A 17,736-nucleotide genomic window follows, 5' to 3' on the forward strand; every position below is an offset into this window, starting at 1 on the left:
GCTGATGTGCTTTTTGGGGGTTCCCCTGCCTACAGAAGGGCACCCAGCAGTCACGGTGGTGGGCTGAGCTCCACCTTCACCAATGCCCAGAGGGCCAGGACAGTGGCTGCTTCCGACGCCGTCACGCATCAGAGCTGCTCCCCTCTGATGTCATTTAGTCTTGTCCACTGATGGACAGCGACTCCCAATTCCAGAAAGCTGTTCTTCATCCCCTCCTTGCCACACGCCCAGCCGCCCAGCTTCACTTAAGGATGTGCCACCACAAAGCCAGAGCAGCACGCTGGGCCTCCTGGATGGCAGGAGGTGGAGGAACCCAAAATGGCAGCGCCAGCAGCCAGCGGCTCCAGGGGCGGCAGAGCCCGAGGGCGCACCAACGCGCTGCGGCCTGCGAGCTGGGCTGCGGCCTGCTCCACCCCAACTCGAAGACAAGCTGAAAGAGAGGAAATCCTCATGTTGCAACAACACGGCAAGAGGGAACTTGCATGATCCCTGCGCATCTCGTGACCCATGGTGTGTTTTTCTGCTCCTGCTCAGGACATAGAGAGAGTCAGGGATTTCAGCAGGATCCAGATCTCCTTCCAAATCTCGGATAACTAAAGCTAAAACTGTCAAACTAAGAAAGCATCAAAAAAAAACAAAAAAAAAAAAAGAGGAAGTATGGGGATCAAAACACATTAACAAGCAACGAGCTGAACAATCACCCAGCTCCAAAATGGTTCCAGAAGCGATTTCAGCCGCTCGCAGCACAGCCGCGGCCTCACTGGAATTGCTGACGCTCCCGACCAACAGCTGCAGGCTGCTGCTGCACCAGAGTTAGCAAGAGGCATCTGGAGGCAGGCTGCAAGCAGCGCGTGCTGCTTCACTGCAATACCTGCTACCACGACAGCACACTCACCTGGCGGTTAGAAATAGATTACAAAATACCCACAGCATCTCACAGCATTTAAAAAGGAAAGTATCAGTGGTGGGAAGGAACCCAATGGGTTTGATGCGGCGTATGAAGATGGGACTTAACCCCCTGCAATAGGGAGATACCCCCCACTGACTGCAGCCTCCGACGGGATTACATTAAGCAGTGATCACAGAACAAGAAACTTGCCACTCAAGCAGTCCCTGAGTGACAGGCTGCTCTGCAGATAAATGCTCCTAACGAGGCTCCTGCAAAATCTGCACACGAGACGAGTATCAAGATACTGTCCTCAAAACATAGTGTTAGAATAAATCTCTTAAACCTCATTATCCTCTTACAAGAGTATTTTTATTTAAAAAAAAAAAAAAGTAAATTTGCACGTCTGAGAAAGGGGATTACTAAGAAAAGTTTACTAATGACTTCCTTATTCTGTTCTACAGTGAGGAAACATTAAAAAATTAAAAACATTGTCACAAGTCTCTGGAAAGTCACTGTCCATCACAGACGCGCTATTTCTAGAAATATGAATATTCTTTACTTCAACCATCAAACACTGTCAAAATGTGCATGACAGTACACTTTCTAAATCTTATTCAAGTCAAAAACATGCAAGTTTACAGACTTGATGGTCATGATGAGATTTGTGTTAAACGGTTAAGCTTCATTTGGATTTGTTCACTGCAAGAAATGTAAAAGCAAAATTGACTACATCTCACGTTCTTAACTGTGAAGATAAATATTTGAACCTTTCGTTTTCTGAATATTTATGAAATCAGCAACGTAACTTCTACGCAGCCCCAGAACTAACACCAAGCACTTCTTCCCCAGCCCATTCACTGAAGGAAGCCCATCTGCTGCCGGCCCGGCTGCGGTTCCATATGTACCTGCTGTACGCTCACAACAGTCCAGAACAGAGCTGAACAAAGATGACCAGAACTACCTTTCTCCTTTCGTAATAAAAAACGCAGCTGCATTATTTTATTGGCTTGAAAGCTAGACTAAGAACCAGAAATGACTGAATATTCATTGTGGCTGTGCCAGCGCCCTGCTGCCTGACCCTGGTCGCTGTCTGCATTCTTATCTGCACTACAGACAGACATACACACAAAGAGTGCCTATCTCCATGAAGATAGCAACCATACTAACAAATCAGATTTGAAGCAGAAGCAAGAACAGGCATAATTAACACCAGTGGCACATTTTGTTCTAATTCATTAAGCCTGACGAGAGCCTTCTCCAGTCTCACTTCCCCCCCACCTCCCAGGCCATCACCCAGGGTGACAGCCAGAATGCTGATGCTCCTCCAGAGACAAAAGCAAACAGAGCAAGGGCGAAGAAATCCCACATTGCCATGGCCTTGGGCTTTGCCACAGCCACCCCTCCTCAGCCCACCGTGGGCAGCACTGCTATTTCACGCCCAGGCACTGGGCAGGTCTCCCCAAGCATCCGTCTATCCCCAGGATGCTGCTGGCTGGCTGTGCTGCGGGAAGGAAGCCCCAGCACCGGCAGAGCCCCAGCACAGCTCCTGGAAGCTGTGAGCACAAGGCAGCCCTCGCTGGTCCACCTGCTAGTGAGCGGCTCTGCTATCACCTGCACACGTACTGCCAGAACACACTCATCCCATCGTGCACTTTGAAAACAGAAACAGATGACCAACCTTTAACACCGAGTTGTCCTTCAAACAGAAGAGAAGGAAAAATGAAGGCACCAATAATAATTTCGAATGTGAGTGATCCTGAAGATATACAGCTCAATTAAGTACTCCAGTTCTTTCACTTAAGTAAGAGGCATAACAGAAAGAGCTTCAGTTATGGTACTAATTGCTGAAAGTATTACTTAAAGAATCTGCACACAACTATTTATCTCATGGCCAACCCCAGGGACTTCCACAGAACTCATTCCAGCAGAACAGGCTGGGAGCTCCACGCAAAGAGCAGATGCAAGCTCACGTCACCACCTAATGGGTAATGCTTTATAAAAACAAGGATTCATCTTCATCATAAATATTAATTGTACTCTATTTAACGATCAGAGATTTACATTTCAAGGAGTTAATGGAAATTCCATAGATTAATTCCCCTTAAATAGAGGATTTCTTGTGTTTGCTTTTAATTGTCAAAGGAAAAGTTCTGAGCTGGGATAAAGCAACACCAAGTGTCAATACCTCCAGGATCCATGTTTTCTTTAGAAGGCAGAAAGCTGCCTGTGCCCGAGAGCTGCGACCAGACCCAACCACCAGCACAAAGCACCAAGCCTTCCTGCCCAAGCAGGGCTCACAAAAGGTCCGTCAAGCCACGTGCAGCGTCTGTCACAGAGCATTCAGCAACAGGCTGCAGAGGGAAGCACAGTGCTGCATTCATTAGCATTAGGCCAGAGAGGAAATGTGCTGGCAAGTTTGTAAACAGTTCCCTCACTCCAGCAGAAACATTGTTTTAAGTTCACGGCAAATAAAAGCTTCATTCAAAACCCCTCCTCCTCACCCTGCCCATTCTCCGAGGGGTCGAAGTGCAGGGTTACTTTATAATGTCTGTTTTTCAAAACCACCAATGGCCACATATTAGCAGATTTCTCAAAGAAAGAGTTAAACCGAGGCACAGAACAAACAGAATAACTCAGGAAAATTCATTATTTTAACGGATTTAAATGGAATATAGAAAAATATGGGCATCCTTTGCTTTGTTTACTTGCCAAACAGGCAGCTGGGCCGATTTCTTTGTCATCTGTTGAGATACAAATTACTTTTCGCTACACCAAGTACTGTGACACAACACTTTCCAATTAGGAGTTTCCAGGCTACAAAGCTAGGCTTGGTATTTCAATTCCGGCTGCTGGAGCCTGACAGCTGGCAGATTCTGCACCAGGAAGGTGCTTTCCTGCCACTTAGCACTCAGTCATCCAGGAGAACACCTAGCAGTGTTAACAGGATCTCTTCATACATCCCCCTAATTAAGTGATGTAAAAGCAAATGCAGGAATAAGCTCACGATTTATGGAGCTTACATCATTTCCTATCAAAAAGCAATCACATACATATATGTATTCATAAATCTGAGCAGACCACCAGAATTCCCACAAGAAACCATACATGCCAAGACAGACGCGCACCCCATGTGGCCGTCGACATAAGAATTACATCAACAGGAAGAAAAACGCCGAGCAGGACATCATTTGTTGACCAATCCCAGCCCTGCAAGTACAGCACACTGACCCCACGCAGGAAGAACTGGCAATGGCTGAAACCATTTAGGCCAGTGCTAACCTGGCACCCCTCGGAGCACGGGCAGCACTCTGAACCCAGCACCCTCGTGGGCCAGCAGCACGGCAAGCACCAGCTCCTGAGCTTCTCTTCTTTGTGGTACTGACACCTAGGAATTACTTTCTGTGTGCTTCTTCAAAGTTACAGAAACACCAAGCGAAGGAATGAGATTTCGTCGCACGCAGATTGGAACTTAATTCCTCCTACAGCCTTATTAGGCTGCCCAGAGCGCGAGGAGCCAACAGCTCCGCTCATCAGTGACTAACTCAGATTACTCGGTAATGATAAAAACCAACATGCGACAGCTCTCGAAATGAGACGGCAGAGGACGTTCAGCTTCAAGCAGCACGTCTGCTTCTTGTCACAGCAGGGAGAGCTGTTCTGCTGAGCAGACGAACGCCAAAGTCACCTTTGCTCACCAAAACGTGAATGCTGCAGAGCGCCTACAGGTCACCCACCTGTGGTACCATGGTTAACAGCGTGGGGAACGAGAACAAAAAGAGAAGCAGCATTTTATGCTGAAACAGAGAGGAAATCTTTTAAGTTTTCAGCTAACTGCACACTTCAGATATTTTGAAGTGCATAAACAGGAAAAAGGGGGAGAAAGTGAATAGGTTTATTTCTTTTCTGCGCATGAAGACTAATCAGAGTTTCTGCATTTCAGCGTTAGTATTGTTTGCCAACGCTTGATTTTCAAAGAAAATCAAAATATTCGGAACAATTATTTTCAATGAAATCGTCTGTCTAAATCACACACACACACATATCCTGCTAGCAGCAGGAAGTTTGTACGTGAAAAATAAGGGTAAAGAGAAGCCTTCAGAAAAGCATTGTGGCCTCAAAACCACAGCGGTACGTGCCTTCACACGAAGCAGACAGCAGTCTGGGAAGGATTTTAAAAGTAGCAACTGAGGTGCCATTACTTTTTGATGCTTGAACTGCCGTTATGCTATTTTTAAGCAGGTAAATGTGACAGATAGCGCTATTATTGCGTTGAACTGCCTTTGTGATTGACTCCATTCCAAAGCACGGCCTAAATTTAAGGGGAAAAAAAAAAAAAAACAACACAAAAAACCATCAACTAATTCCTGCATCTAACCAAAAGAACTCCAGCTCAAATCAACAAATACCAAGAACGACCACTTCTCTTGCAGCAGACACATTAAGATTTATTTGCAGCGCTCAACCAAGCACCCATACGGCAAAATCACCTCTTTTCAAACCGACTCCTGAATCTTCGCTGCAACCTCAAGTGCTCCACTCCAAAGCACTCATCCATTTCGCGACACGGAAAAAAAAGCACTCACTGCAATGACAAGCACGGCCCAGCTCATCTCACCTCGCTGGTTTTCCTCAGTGTTACCAAACCCGGGAGCACGAGGCGAGGGAAGCGGCGCAGCACGGGGAGCAGACTCACCGAGAGGTAGCTGCTGGCGTCCACGTTGTCGGTGATGGTCTGGCGCTCGCCCCTCTGGTTGATCTTCCTAAACCTGCGACGGGACTGCCGCAGCGGGACTTCTCTTTGCAGGATGCTTTCCTCATTGTCTTTGGAGTTCTCCACCTGAAACACATGTTCAGGCTCCTGGTTAAACATCCAGTTCTTCCATAGCACCGAGAGCCGATGGAGCCGTAGCAAGCTCATGAGGAAGGAACGAACATAAGTTGAGAACAGCTAAATCTTTCTCAAGAGAACGACTGCAGATGCTTTGGAGAAGCGCCGCTGCATGGCTCTGAGCGACGTTATTACAATGAGCCGGAGGCCGCAGTTTCCTTCCAGGAAATAGGCTTTTTTTTTTTTTTAAAGCTGCACCCGTATCCTCTAAATAATGTCACTCATCGGCAGAAACACTTTTGCACCCACAAATATTACACAACGTGAGTTATATATGTGTGTGTTATTCCGAGGATGCCTCCAGCAGAAGTTACCATTTGACAATCTGCTTAAAGCCACTGAATTATATTCCATTTGTATTGGCGTATTTTTTCAAAACTTAACTTATTTCGCATAGTAGTCACAGAGAAACAACCTACAACATTCCTGGGTTTGGGGGTTTTTTTGTTTTTAATCGGCGTGGGTTTGTGTTTGTTTCTGCTCTGGAAATAGCTCTTGGCCCTACTTTCCCAATGCCGCACTTGTTTCTAATCACTTCCAACAGATTAGGAAGAATTAACTGGAACTTGATTCATACCTTGATGATAAATCACACCTTCAACTAAACGTTAAGAATAAGGTAAATTTATCTCGTTCGTAAAAGCCAACAGGAATCCTTTTTATCTTACTAGCTCCAATTCCTTCTTCTTCTATAAAAAGCAGCCCCATCCCTCCCCACTTCCTTCTGATGTTTTGGAAAAGTGTATCCTAGCAGGAAACAGAGCAGACGTGCTGCAAATGGGCTGCAGCCAGCAAGAAGCTCCCCTACCACACAGTTACGCTGTGAGTTTCTACTGCCCTAAATGATTTTTTTAAGCAGACTTTCCTAAACATACGACTTCAGCAGTAGAACAGAAGCTCCACGCCGCATTACGCTGCCCTCCCTTCACCCACTTGGGTAAATTATCTCCGAATTCAAATGCAGAAGGCATAAAGGCATGAAAATTAGAAAGAATTAATGGGCAGTAACAGGCAAATCTCTGAAAATAGCTGAACCTTTCACAGAAGCAACATCATGTCCACTTTCCATGTTGGTTTTCCCAGGGGTCAGAGGAAGGCGCAGGTGATGGGCTTATTTCGTGGGCTATTTTTAATTCCATAGAGAAAAACATACACTGACAACGTAACTTAAAGATACACCAGATTTTAAATAGCAGGCTGGCCTCACACTGCAGCATTACCGTAAAGAAAGCACAAAGGCAGAGCTCCCTCAGTAAGCGAGAACCACGCTTTTCAATTCTGAAACTGCACAGGTTTCCTGAAGCAGTGAGGTTTGGTTTCTTACAGCTACTCTCATAAGTAACCTTGAAAATCGCCTTGCTTTTGTTGTGAATTTTGTGCATGTGCTACATGAACTGTTCAATCTTCAATAAAGGCACGGTTTCCTTTTTCCACTGGGTTCAGCCTTACAGGGGCACAGAAAGTAAAGCAGGGCTGTGTGCGTCCGGCACAGACCGACCCGGCAGCAGGGCTCCCTGCAGCAGCAGGCGACCACCAGCCCGGCTCCAAGCACCTTCACTATCAAACCCCCAACTGAACAGATAGTTTGAAGGCTAAAATAAGCACTTACTGCAAGATGACGCTGTTTTTCCCTCCACCATTCTAACTGAAAACGAAGAGGTGAGCACAAACACGCTATTTGTTAGCACAAGGGGCAAAACAACCAACGGCCAGTGGAAACGCAGAACCGAGACCACCTGCTTCCTTCGGTTAGCGCCGCGCCGCAACCGACAAAACAAAACCCAAATACAAATCAGGACGCCAGGGAAGGGCTCTGCTCCGCACGGCTTCCAGTTCCGTGCCACCAGCAGATGGCTGCCAGCGCGGCTGCTGCTGCTCACGGCCATCACTGCACCTACTGCTGGTTCTGAGCGCCCAGCTTCCCCAGCACGAGCAGCACTCAGCCCTGCCCGCACCGGGTGTCACTCAGCCCGCTGGCAAAGCACAGCCAGCCTCCTCATGGCCCTACGGGATGAAGGCTTCTGCCGAGTTCTGCATCCCTGCAGATACCACAGCACGGGGACCAGGCACCGGCTCTGATGGGGACTGCTGCCCAACACGCTCCTTCCCAGCATCTTGTACATTTATTACTTGCAAACAGCTGGGTTAGCCTGCTAACTGGACAGGTTCTCAAGAAGGGTGCTGCTTCGTTCCGCTTGGATTCTGGCAGCTGCAGGATGCTCCGTGCAAACTGCTTCACCTATTGTGTGCGTTGCCACAAAAAAATAACATAAAAGCCAAGGAGAATCGCGGGATGGTCCTCAATTTCTCTCCACACTTGTTGCTAGCACCTCCAAGTACCATGCTGCTCCTCTGCTATCTCACAATGAATCTAAAGAAGAAAATGAAGACGCCAAGGAACAACAGAAAGGCGACTTCAGTTCGTGGAAATGCGCTGCAATTCTGGGCCATTTTCTTAAGTGATAAATGGACCTATTATTAACTCAATAGGTTGTTCAGCCTCCAAAATATGAGCTACACTGCCTATTCACACGCTATCTGTTATCCTCATTAACTTAAGATGACCACATTTTATGGCCTTTAAAATGGGTCAGTTCCCAGAGGATTCTCATTTCAAAAAACTGATTTACATTCTAAAAAGAAAGAGGGAAAAAAAAATAAGGAAATCAGCAGCGAAAGCAGGGAACAGCAGCATTCTTTAACTAGGTTAAAACAGCGAGTGCTTTTGCTTGAAGATAAATATTCATTAGGCACTGCACATCTAATTGTATGTTGCATATTAAAGAAAAACTCAGAAAAAAAAAAAAGAAAGAAATTAAGAGAAAGTAATAAGAATTAATCAGGGAAATGAAAGCCAAGCACACTTTCCATCAGAGCAGCCCACTAGCAAGGCACATGCCACCACACTGATGCTCTCTTCTCACCCCACTTGGAGTCCTACATCGGAAACTGACAGTCCTTGAGCTGTATTTTCCTGTCAGTGATGAACTATGGACTCCTAGTTTGCAGATTTCCCTACAGAAGACGACACTGAAGTTCCATAAATGGACATAAGTTACCTTCAGGTGCCTCTATACTCTCAGTGGAACTTAACTACAACTACAGGATATTCAAGAAAGAGCTTTAAAGCAGAGGACAGTTGTCCAAGCTGTGCAGTTCTCTCCAGGAACAAGTGTCAGCATTTGGCAATGCTGATGTACACAAGTGGCTTCTGCAGGACTGTGACACTCCTCTGGGAAACCTCACTGCAGTTACATACACAAAAAAACTCTCTGGTTTCCTCATAAAATATTTTAATAAGGTCCTTTTCTTTGCAGCAACATGCTCTATGGAGATGATACCCCTTTGTGTGCATCTTCACATTAGTTTTTTTTCCATTTGGTTGCCTAGGTTTTTGTTTGGGTGTTGTTTTTTGTTTTTGTTTTTAAATATGATGACAATAACATACATTTTGCCCATGGAAAATATTTCATGTAAACCAGCAAATCGACTTGCAGCAGGTGAGTCACCGCCAGGAGGAGTGACACACTTTCCACTTCAAACAGCAGTTGCACCAGTCCACGGCGTTTCTGCAGGACGCAGCACACCGGCTCTGTGAGCACCTGGAGCAGCAGGTCTGTAAGCACAGAGTTGCTCAAGTAGCTTGTGAGTGAGACTAGTCTAAACCGTTGATTTGTTTAGAAACAGAGCCAAGTGTTCTCAGCTCCATCAGCCTGAAGGGCCCCCAGCAGACAGGAAGGCTCCCATGGGGCCGGGCAGGTCGCTGTGCCACGGTGCAGTGCAGGAGCTCACCTGACACAGTGGACATCTGCATGCACAGCACAGCTCTGTGCACCTCTCAGGGCATCAGTCACCCCAAACTCCAGCTCTGAGAAGAGACCAAATGTGGAAACGAGCTATTTCACCTCACAAGGCTGAGACAGGCATCCTGCACTTCCACCTGCTCTTGCTGCAATTTTAAGTTAGTCTGCCTACCTGCTGCTGCAAGAACACATTACTGGAGCTATCCAGGCCATGGAGCAGGGTCTGACTGACCCCACACAGAAATAAAGGTGCAAGGGCACCCAGGCACTCTGCACAGGACACCAGTGATGTCTGTGGCTGTAAGCGTACTGTGAGAACTGAAATTCTCAGAGAAGCTGAATAGTGACGCACTTAATGAGTAAGACATCATCAAGTATGGATTTTAACGTCACCATATCCAGACACAAGGGGCCTAAATCAACAGCAGTCTGAAGACTTAAGCCTGCTTACAGACAGATGGCTCCTGAGTACAATGAGCATTCACACTCCAGCTCCTGGCAGCACCTCATGGGGTTGTGGCTGAAGGAGACCTTCCAGAGTCCCATCATACTTCCTAGGGTACAGCACTGGTCTGCACCAAAGAAAAGAAACCCAATCTAATACCCCTGCTGCTGACAGCATGCATACATCAACCTAGGAAGAACTGAAGCTGTAAGAACACACAAAGTTGGCAGTGTTTGTAAGTATTCTCAGGAAGCAAGGTGGACATGGAAAAGGTCGATGGCAGCGAAGCTGAAAGCCTTATCCTTCAAGCTTGGCTAAGCATCCTATGCTCCTTCAGCTCTTCCTTAAAAGCCTTCACACTATGTGGAACCGCAAAGCTGGGAACAAGAGTGCCGTTTCCCAGCAGACCCAGGGTTGCTGGCCTGGCCAGCAATAAGCAATGAATTGGGGGGTGAGGATGGAAATAAAATATTCAAGATAGCAGTCTACTGTTCCTCGACTCAGGAATGCTCAAGTTGGCCCTAAATGGTAAGCTTTTGGAACTCAAATAAATGTAATTTTAGAAGCAATGACACAATCATTCTAATCATCGCCACCATTTACCCATCTGGATTAAATGTATGTAGCTACTGCTGGTAGGATAGCAGCCCTAGGTATAATTGAAATCAAGGCAATTTTGCTGCAATTTTATAAAATACTTAACAATAAGCTTTTTGCAATAAGACAGAAGGAATTTACAGAAATCAGCAGTAGATTAAATACATTTGAAAAATCTGCCTTACCACAATCATCTCTGAAGGCTCCAGAATGATACACTCGCATCCTCGTTTTCCTCCAGACTGCTTGCCAAAACTACAGAAGGACAGAAAAAAAAGTGAGAAAACAATGAGACAAACAGCTCACCTCATTAAAGTCATCAGCTGTGGTGCAGATTACTATATCCTTCAAAAAAAAAGAAAAGGGTGAAATTATTGTACAAAAATTCTAATAAAATAGCATCATTAACATATTTATTTTTTATTATTATTTACTCAGCCCCTCTCATCACAAAGAGCACTCTTTCCTAAGATCGTTACTTTCTACAGATACCCAAACCCACTGGCAATGCCTTCAGTGCTGCCCGCAGACTTTCTGCTCCAGCTCAGCCCACGTCACAAAGCCGGGCTCAGATGAAAGCCTTCCCGGACAGACAGCAAATTAAAAAAGTCTACTTCATTAACAGCATCCCAACTGGATTAGCAGTGCTGTAGCTATAGCTGCTGCGTTACAAACTCAGGCTGCCAGCGGCGATCAGCTTCTAACACATCAGCAGGCAAAACAGCCGAAGAATCAGTTAACCTGAAGTAGAGATGAATGTTTGCATTAAAACAGGGCTAAGACAAACCCGGAGATGAACCCTACCAAGCAGATCTGCTCTGCTGGTTTCTGCTCCGGTTACACTTGGAAAGCACAGCTGAAAGTTCAGCCACATAAAACATTTGAGTTGCAGTCACCTCTACAGAAAACCTTGCCTGAAACACCAGGGCCGTGCAGACCGCTGGAAAGCCCTACGCTTCTAAGCTGCACAGCAACGTACAAAAACTCCTCCAGGACACCGGCGTTCTCAGGAAAGAAAGTGAAGCTTCAGGTTATTCCAGCAAATATATTATCAGAGCGATCCTACCGGCTGTCAGGATAAAGCAGCACTGCAATTAGCAGAAGCGCTGCAGATTAAAATGTCAAGTTTTGATTTGATTAGTGTTTTACCGAAAAAAAAAAATAATAATAATCAGAAAATGAAATGACTGCTATGAAGTCGTACGCGACAACTGGAATTTTCTCAACCAGGCTACAGCAGGCCAGAAAAGCACACGTTTCGCACTGAAAATTGGTTATTTTCCACACGTGTACAGCAAGCGACTGGTAGCTGAAGTTCTCACGACTTCAGTCGCTTGCAAAGCATTCACTCGTGCTTTTGCCATGCAGCGGGTGAGCTTCTGAGCGCCTGCAGCACATCGGGTCTATTCCTCCACAAAGCAAAAGAGAAAAACAAAGCGAAACGAAGCAACCTTCTGCAGCAGAGAGCGTTTGCACTGAGGAAAAAATAAACTGCAGATCTAGTTCTACCCCGTACAGCGAAAAGTTTAAAAGAGCAGATCCTCAGATTGAAATCTAGAGGCGTTATGTGCAACTAGAAAATTTCTACACCTTTTTAAAACAGAAATAATCATTATCAGTTTTATCACAGAACTGATGAATACTTTTTCTACGTTCCCTGCAGTTAGGAAAAGCTACAGATTTCTGCTAGAGGTCACGCAAGTAAAGCATTCTTACTGTATAGGATTCATTTATCAGACTACTGGAGATTCAGGGAAGGTTCTTGTTTTTTTTTCTCCTTTTTTATTTTACATAAATGCGGCGTGAAATTCTGGTACTGTCAAGCTTCCCTCCGCTTCTGTTGCAACATTTGTTAATTAAGCAGTGATCACACACAAAACACGATAGGAGAAAGACACTGCTTAGATCAAAGGTCAGGCTCTGGGCACCATCCCATCTGGTCCATCAGGCACTTTACAACAAGCAAACACTCACAAAAAGATTATGTTCCAACGACAAAACCCACCCTTCTGATCCTAAGGAATAAACTACTCGTGTTTACCAGTCAATAGGTCAAGTTTAATTACTTCCTGGCGTGCACCATGTGATGTTTTACTGATGACACCGCAGCTCTCCCCAAGCTGAGGCATGGTTTCCCCAGCCATTATCACCACATTTCAATACCAATTTTCAACATTCCCCTCAATGAACGTCACCAACGGGGGCTTACAATTGCATGTCTTTATTCCACAGCTGCCCGCTGCCAGAAGCGCAGAAGCCAGCTGTGAACACCACATCATGGCTCTTAGCAGTGCACTGCGTGCTCCTGTCGCCTGATGTTCACCTGTTACATCTGCACCACCAGCTTTCAGACACTTGCTCACTGGCTTGCGACACAGCCACAGGAAAAACATCTCCCACGTACCCAAGGCGGCTGTGTTTACCCCTGCATACCTTGGCCACAACAACCTTGCTTCCCCTTTTGCTCACTGCTATTCATAATTAGAAATGCTTAAGCAATGGCATCACATGAGAAAGGAATGCGAGTTAAACCGGCGTGACATCGTGCGCCGACCGCTAATGGGGCTTCAGGCCACGGGATCGGACAGAACTACGGACACACAAAGGCCAGAGCAACACGCTCCTCAGCAGCAGCTGCTCCTCTCGCTCCAGCTGCCCCCGCTCTGCTGTGGGACACAGAGATCAAACCCCCCACGACAAACACCCAGCTCCAAAACCTTAGAGCTGCAGCACTCGAGCATCTGCTTGACTTCACTGAGCCAAAGGGACCCACCACAGTTGGTTCCTCTCCCAGGAGCGCTGGCATTTTAACACCACCCGACAATTCACACCACGAGGAGGCTTCAAAGCTTGTTTTTAGGCACAGGATCTGTTATAATAAGGCTGACTTCTACTAAGCAAACTACCTCAAAAACCCTCCAGAATGACTTATTTCGAAAGCAAAGTATTTATTTAAATAGGAGGTACAAAAATACTTTGTTCTCTGAACACAAATGTCTAAAACCACTTAATATCCAGCTGCTGAGTGACCTCAGTATTCGGTGCCAGCACATCTGGAATTTCAAGACATACAAGCTTAAGGAACAGCAAGCACATCTGGACTCCAAACTGCTGGGTAGCAGCACCCAAGCTACTCCCTGCTGAAGGTTTTTCATCATGCAATACCCCAAACGCTGTAAGTACTTTAAAATGTAAAAACACCGCCTGTCCTGATGGGTCTTCAGCCTCCAAGCACAGATGGAGGCTGGAAGCTGCACTATTTGAGTGAACACTAATTGGCAGCATCTTCACATTTACAATATTGTTCTGTTACTGTCCTGAAACAGTTTTCTCATCTCACATCTCATTTTCACATCTCAAAGCCTTGGATACAAAGATGTCAAGCGCTTTATAAAGCTTCATTTTTCCAGGAACTAGCAAGTCAAAGTCATTCCGGCTGCATAAGCCGACACCAACATTGCATAGCTATTGCTGATTTTCAATAGTTACCCGCAGCAATGCCCAGCACCGCGTTACTGATACAGCAGCGCAAAGGTATACCAAGCAAACAGCTTGTCATTTGCTGCAGATATTTTGCTTTCAATTGATATTCTCATCCCAAACTGCCTGCCTGTCAAACAGCTTGCAGGAACACAGAGATGAGGATAAATCGTACTTTCTGCCACCGCAAGAACCTGGCAACCTCACACCCTGCCTGCCTCAGTAAACTGGCTGGGGCTCTGCAATGCAAAGACATCTCATGAGGAACGCACTTGGGCAGGGAAGTGACAAGCTGCATAATAAAGGAAGTAAGGCCTGTTTGTTAGGTTCGGGTTTGTTGTTTTTTTTTTTTAATTTGTTTATGAATAGAAATGTCTTTTCTCAAGTCAGAGCTCATTCTTCATTTGAAAATCACTTCACTTTCCTCAGAGTGCCTCTTACGCAAAGCAGCTGTCCAGCAAAGAGCCAGGATGCCTGCTGCAAGATAACTGCTGCCCAGACCCAGGCTAATCCCCATCCCCTTTCTCAGTTACAACCGGATGCACTACACAGCATAATGCAAACGGTTCGGAACATCCATTTATATTACTAAACTCCCAATAGAAATACTCTAAGCTTAATTTCCTTGTAATTGGCCAATAAATAAGAGAAAGCCTGCATAGTCTCATGATATACGGTAACACGACTGCAGTGTTTGCATGGAGAGGAGGCAGAATCCTTCCTCCTCATCCCATGGTCACAGTATGTCGGTGTCATTGACACAAATCCTCACAGGAATTACAGCTTTTCCCGGGCAGCTGCAGAGCTGTACCGCTGCTCACTGCATTTCCAACCACTGGACAGCCCCCATGCCTTCAATTTGCAAAATAAAGTAGGTGGGGAATGAAGTGACATGAACGTAGATCAGAAGTTGCATTAGAGAATCAGACTTCTTGTTCTCTGTACTTTTTCCAAAGGGGGGAAAAAAAACTGAAGCAGCACATAAGGACTGAAATATTTCACTTTTAATGGATAATTCAAGAGATGAGCTAAAGTCAGTAAAGGGTTACTACCAAAGTGGGTTTTCTCCATTTGTGTTATTTCTTTTTAAATTGGCAAACGTAGGTGCAGAGTTTCCAAGATACCATATGCTGGCCAAGTCCTGAGCATTCTGAAGTAACTTCATTATAAAAATATTACAATGTTTAATCCCATCAGAAAATGGTTTAAAGGAAACTTGAGACCACAAGAAGCACAGCTGAACGCAGAATACCATTTTCCATTAATGCTCAATCACCATAAACCCTTTCTGCATTAGCTGTCAATAACTGCAATATTTTGCAGGCTTCTCGCTCAAGCTTGCTGCAAGTTTTAACTGGGAATGATTCTGAAGGCTGTGAAGTACACGATGCACCCTCAAGACGTGTGCCCTAATGACTTTGTGCTCAGAATAAGATGATGCTCTGAGGCAGCCTGCACCTTACCTACTACTGTCAGTAAAGGAAATCACTGAGGTGGGTGGGAGCTGTGGACAAGATTATGTGACTGTTTGGTTGTAAGAGGTCTGAACAGAGTCCTGTGTACTCTTCTGGCTCTTGTAAATTATTCTGTGCCAGAAGAGATGTGCCAAGTGCTCATCTTGCTCTGCAACACGTCACAGCCCTCACTCGAGGCAGCCCCTGCAGAAAGTGGCACTCAGTCTGGGAGCAGGACTGAAGCCCTCAGTGCCCAGGCACAGCAGGAACAGCCAAGGCAGGAAACCTGGAAAGATGGACAGCAGCAGAAAAACACCACTGTGCCTTCACCAGAATCTGGGAATGCAGGAGCTCCGAGCTGCTCATTCACTGAAAGGCACAAATCCACAGTCTGCAGGTCACACAGGTTTGAGGAGTAAAACTGATTGCTTTTAGATGATACAGCCAAGGTATAAATATATTTGAAAACAAAACTTACATACATCAAAACGTTAAGATGTCTAAAATACAGGAAATGTAAGTTGTGCAAACAGCAAGTCCCTAATCCTCAGTTCTTATCTACAAACACTGTAAAAGCACATCATCGGGAGCACAGAAAACTGCTGCATTAGGAGAGACTGAAACACTGAACAGCCACTGCAAGCTGCAGAATATATTAAAAGATTGGTATCTACAAATATTAACTTCATAAAAAGCAAGCTCAAGTAATTTCAACCGAAGCCACCATTCATAAGGCAAAACTGGAGTTCCTCTTATTATGACAATTTTTTTTTAATCCAAGCATTTTGGTTGGATTTTGGGTTAAAAAAAGAGACACTTGTTTTTAGGCAACAAATGCACTACCTGAATTTGGGGTAATAATACCAATTTTCTCCACTTGTGAGATTTCAGAACAGCTATTTCTGAATTTCTTGGAAGGGTCAGCAAAAGAACTGTTTGTTTTCAATAAGACACATCTTGAATGTTTCAATACTTTGTATTTTCCCCTTCAAGGTTCAATTCTCACAACTGTAGGAGGTTGTCATCCACATAATTGGCTTCAGAAGTTCCTCCAGGCCCTTGATCCATTTCCTATGGCTAATCTTGCTGTGAGTAATCTCCTTCAAATATCCTGTTCAAATGAATTATCTTGATTAACAAGCAAGGTTAACAGAAAATATCTTTAACTTGCTGACGTGATTTTCCTTCCACAAAACCCCCCAATCCTGTTCTTTTGTTCTGGCCATCACTTTCACGTTAGGAAGCAGATTCTTTTCCTGTTATACCAAATGTATTGACGAATCCATTCTCCAGCCAATAGGGTAATCAAAATTAGGTCATCTATGTACCTAGTATTAATGATAGATTTGTTTCTTACTGTTTAAAAGAGAAAAAAAAACTTACAGGGTTCTTCTTATCTTCGTCATCAGATGAATGAACAAATTTTATCCTACCTGTACACAAGTCTTAATCCTCTGATCTTCAAGCCAGTTTCTGAATTACAGCTTGCACAGAAAGCCTTTCCCAAGCACCTGCCCCTACTCATTCAAGAGCCTACAGAGATGCACAGGCAGCTGCCTGCTTCAGCTGGGCTATGCCTCTTTCAGGTCCAAATCCAGATATTTTACTCTTTAATGATCTGCAGAAGGAGAGGAAGGTTTTCCTGAGCTAAATGTCAGAATGGTAGATACTGAATGAAACAAGGCATGAAAAAAAAAGGGGAGCCTAGCCAGCATCTCAGCCAGGTTAAGCAGTGGTTTACTGGAGCTTCTTCTATCTGTCATGTTAATGGGTGGGCAGATGACAGGGAAAGGAATAGTGGTGCGGGAAGGGACCAGGAAATTGGCAGCAAGTCTTCCCCTTCCAGTCCCACTTATGGAAAGTGAAAGTATCTCACTGTTAACTGTAACAGCAGTTTCACATGCAATTATTAAATACAGGTTACTGGGCAGTTAGTTGAAAATAAAACAGATGACTGTGAGAAAAATGGACATTCAGCCCCCCCAACCCCATAGGAACTTTGTCAAATGCTCCAGAGATAAACATACAATCAGAATTACCACGTCAGTGTTACAAAGGGACAACTGGAAGGGAGTGACTATGAGCCACACAGGAGGATTGAGTTTCCAACTGAAATCCATTTGTTAACTATTATCTGTTACAGCAAATGCTTCTGTCCTCCCAGTTCTTCCAAAATGAGA

The 17,736-nt window shown here is 45.1% G+C and overlaps 1 protein-coding gene across 7 annotated transcripts in view; it reads right to left on the bottom strand.

The window, feature by feature from the left end:
• Positions 1 to 17,736, bottom strand: part of RAPGEF6 (Rap guanine nucleotide exchange factor 6) — a 107,477-nt gene that overhangs the window by 66,073 nt on the left and 23,668 nt on the right. For all 7 annotated transcript variants that reach the window (XM_021410297.1, XM_021410295.1, XM_021410298.1 and 4 more), the window contains exons 5-6: positions 10,808 to 10,877; positions 5,583 to 5,726 (exon numbers count right to left, since the gene is read on the bottom strand). In XM_021410297.1, coding sequence (XP_021265972.1) covers positions 5,583 to 5,726; positions 10,808 to 10,877 — 214 coding nt within the window. The remainder of the gene's footprint in view (positions 1 to 5,582; positions 5,727 to 10,807; positions 10,878 to 17,736) is intronic.

The sequence above is a fragment of the Numida meleagris genome, chromosome 12 (genome assembly GCF_002078875.1).
Source record: "Numida meleagris isolate 19003 breed g44 Domestic line chromosome 12, NumMel1.0, whole genome shotgun sequence".
In the NCBI taxonomy this organism is placed as follows: domain Eukaryota; kingdom Metazoa; phylum Chordata; class Aves; order Galliformes; family Numididae; genus Numida; species Numida meleagris.